Below are 2,139 nucleotides of genomic sequence, written 5' to 3' on the forward strand. Positions count from 1 at the left end.
TGAACTTTAATCTATTTTTTTTTATTCTGTTTAGTCAGTATTGGGGTCAAAACATAGCTTTTTTTTTTTTAAAAGATTTTATTTATTTATTTGACAGTCAGAGATCATAAGTAGTCAGAGAGGCAGGCAGAGAGAGAGAGGAGGAAGCAGGCTCCCTGCTCAGCAGAGAGCCCAATGTGGGGCTCGATCCCAGGACCCTGAGATCATGACCTGAGCCGAAGGCAGAGGCTTTAACCCACTGAGCCACCCAGGCGCCCCCAAAACATAGCTATTAAGAGGAGTATGCCTTCTCTCACATAGACGAGACCGGGAGGTCTGCCCAGCCCTTAAGTTCTTTTACATGTTGAGAAGCTCGGGTGGCCCTGGACCTTTCATCACTGGTAGAGAGAGACCTCCCCGGAAGGGAGGTACCCATGGTTCTCCTGCCCTGGTCTCCCTTCCCATGGATCTGAGCCCATGTCCACCCTCCCTCCTAAAAGCTTCGGAGCCAGAGGAGATGGGGACACCCCCAACAGCCAGCCACGTCCTGGTGAGACAGTTCACAAGTCTCAAAGTCTTCAGCCTGGCACCCCCATGGGGAAGCCGGTCCCGGCCGGAAGGAGAAGGCACGGGTCCCAAGCGGGGAGGGCTTCAAAGAAACTGCGGAACGACAGCAAGGAGGGCCAGGGGATGAGAGAGGGAGGAGCCGGGAACTCTCTGAGGGCCCAGTCACTGGTTCCTCTGCTGGTGGCCCAAGGAGGCGACTGGAAGCCGACCATGCCTCCACGCTCAGTGAAAGGAGCTGCACCATGGACATGGGACGTCCCCCAGGGGGTGGGGCCCCCCCAAGCCAAGTTTGTGACCTCAAGCCTCTCATCACCTGCAGGCTCTGTAAGTGAGGCAGAATGATGAGGAAGAAGAACGGAGGAGAGGGTTTCCGATTGTCTGTTCTCCCTCCCCTCCCAAAGCCAGATGAGGGGCCTGTAAGGGACCTGCCTGAGGAACCTGGTGAGACCCTGGAGCCGGGAGGACCCAGACAGGGACTGGGCCCTGACTCCCGCCTGCAGCGTTCTGAAAACCGAAGTCCGACCAGACACACCTTGACGTGAGTTGAGGGCAAGGGGAGAAGTGGGCGACAGTGCAAGGACTCTGCTCACCCAGAGCTTGCAGGAGGGAGAGAGCATTTTCCACAGACCAGAGTGGGCCCTGCATAAGGTCAAGGCTTGAACTGCCTGGAAAGAGACGCTCACAGCAGGTGCCCGGAAGAGGAAGTGACCACAAGAGAAAGGTCTCCAGAGGGTAAAGCTTCAGAAGCAGAAGCTGGTGCGGGGGGGAGGACATCCAAACAACCAATCCAAGGGGACACCGGGGAGCCATACGGTGACTATGGAGCCCCCACGGGGTTCCCCAGAGGGACAATGTCAAAGAACTCACAAAAATCAGACCTAGCATTTGGGCCTCTGGCCCTGTCTAATGCCGGCAAGCATGATGGCTCCCAGGCCCTGTCTCTCCTCCCTGCCTCCACCTCACGGGGGAGGCCGGGCCGGCCTCAGGAGCGAAGCAGTGGCCCCACGGCCACTGTCCCCTCTGTGGACTGCCGGCAGGAAGCCTAGAGCTGGAGACACTGAAGCTTGGGTATTAGACTCAACTCGATTAAACCTAGAAGGGAGGCTACTCATGAAGGCCTAGAACTGACCAGGAGAGCTGCGGGTCCAGACAGCTGTGTGGGAAAGTCGGGGCCGGAAAGGCAACAGAAGCATCCAGAGGTCGTGTTTATGCCGCCCCCGGGTTGGCTCCTTCAGTGAACTGGTCACAACTGCAACACTGGGGCCACACCCCCGGGTCACCTGCCCTTTGGACCTTACTTGCCCCAGGGAGCTCTCTGACGTCTTGGATTGCCACTCACGGGAGCTGTGGGGGAGCTTAACTTCAGGCCAGCAAACACCTTGACTCAGATTTCTTAGAAGTTTGGCCATCCTGGGGCGCCTGGGTGGCTCAGTCGGTTAAGCGTCTGCCTTTGGTTCAGGTCATGATCTCAGGGTCCTGGGATCGAGTCCCACTTTGGGCTCCCTGCTCAGCGGGGGGTCTGCTCCTGTCGCTCCCCTGCTTGTGTACCCTCTCTCCCTCTCACTTGCTCTACTTCAAATAAATAAATAAAAT

The 2,139-nt window shown here is 57.1% G+C and overlaps 1 protein-coding gene across 1 annotated transcript; it reads left to right on the forward strand.

The window, feature by feature from the left end:
• The first annotated feature begins 456 nt into the window (after positions 1-456).
• On the forward strand, positions 457-1,592 carry LOC125101533 (basic salivary proline-rich protein 1-like). Its single transcript, XM_047731956.1, has 3 exons — positions 457-870; positions 948-1,084; positions 1,235-1,592. Exons 1-3 carry the CDS (start codon positions 457-459, stop codon positions 1,590-1,592), a joined length of 909 nt encoding a protein of 302 aa, XP_047587912.1.
• Positions 1,593-2,139: the final 547 nt, after the last annotated feature.

Source organism: Lutra lutra, chromosome 6 (assembly GCF_902655055.1).
Source record: "Lutra lutra chromosome 6, mLutLut1.2, whole genome shotgun sequence".
NCBI classification, from domain to species: Eukaryota; Metazoa; Chordata; class Mammalia; order Carnivora; family Mustelidae; genus Lutra; species Lutra lutra.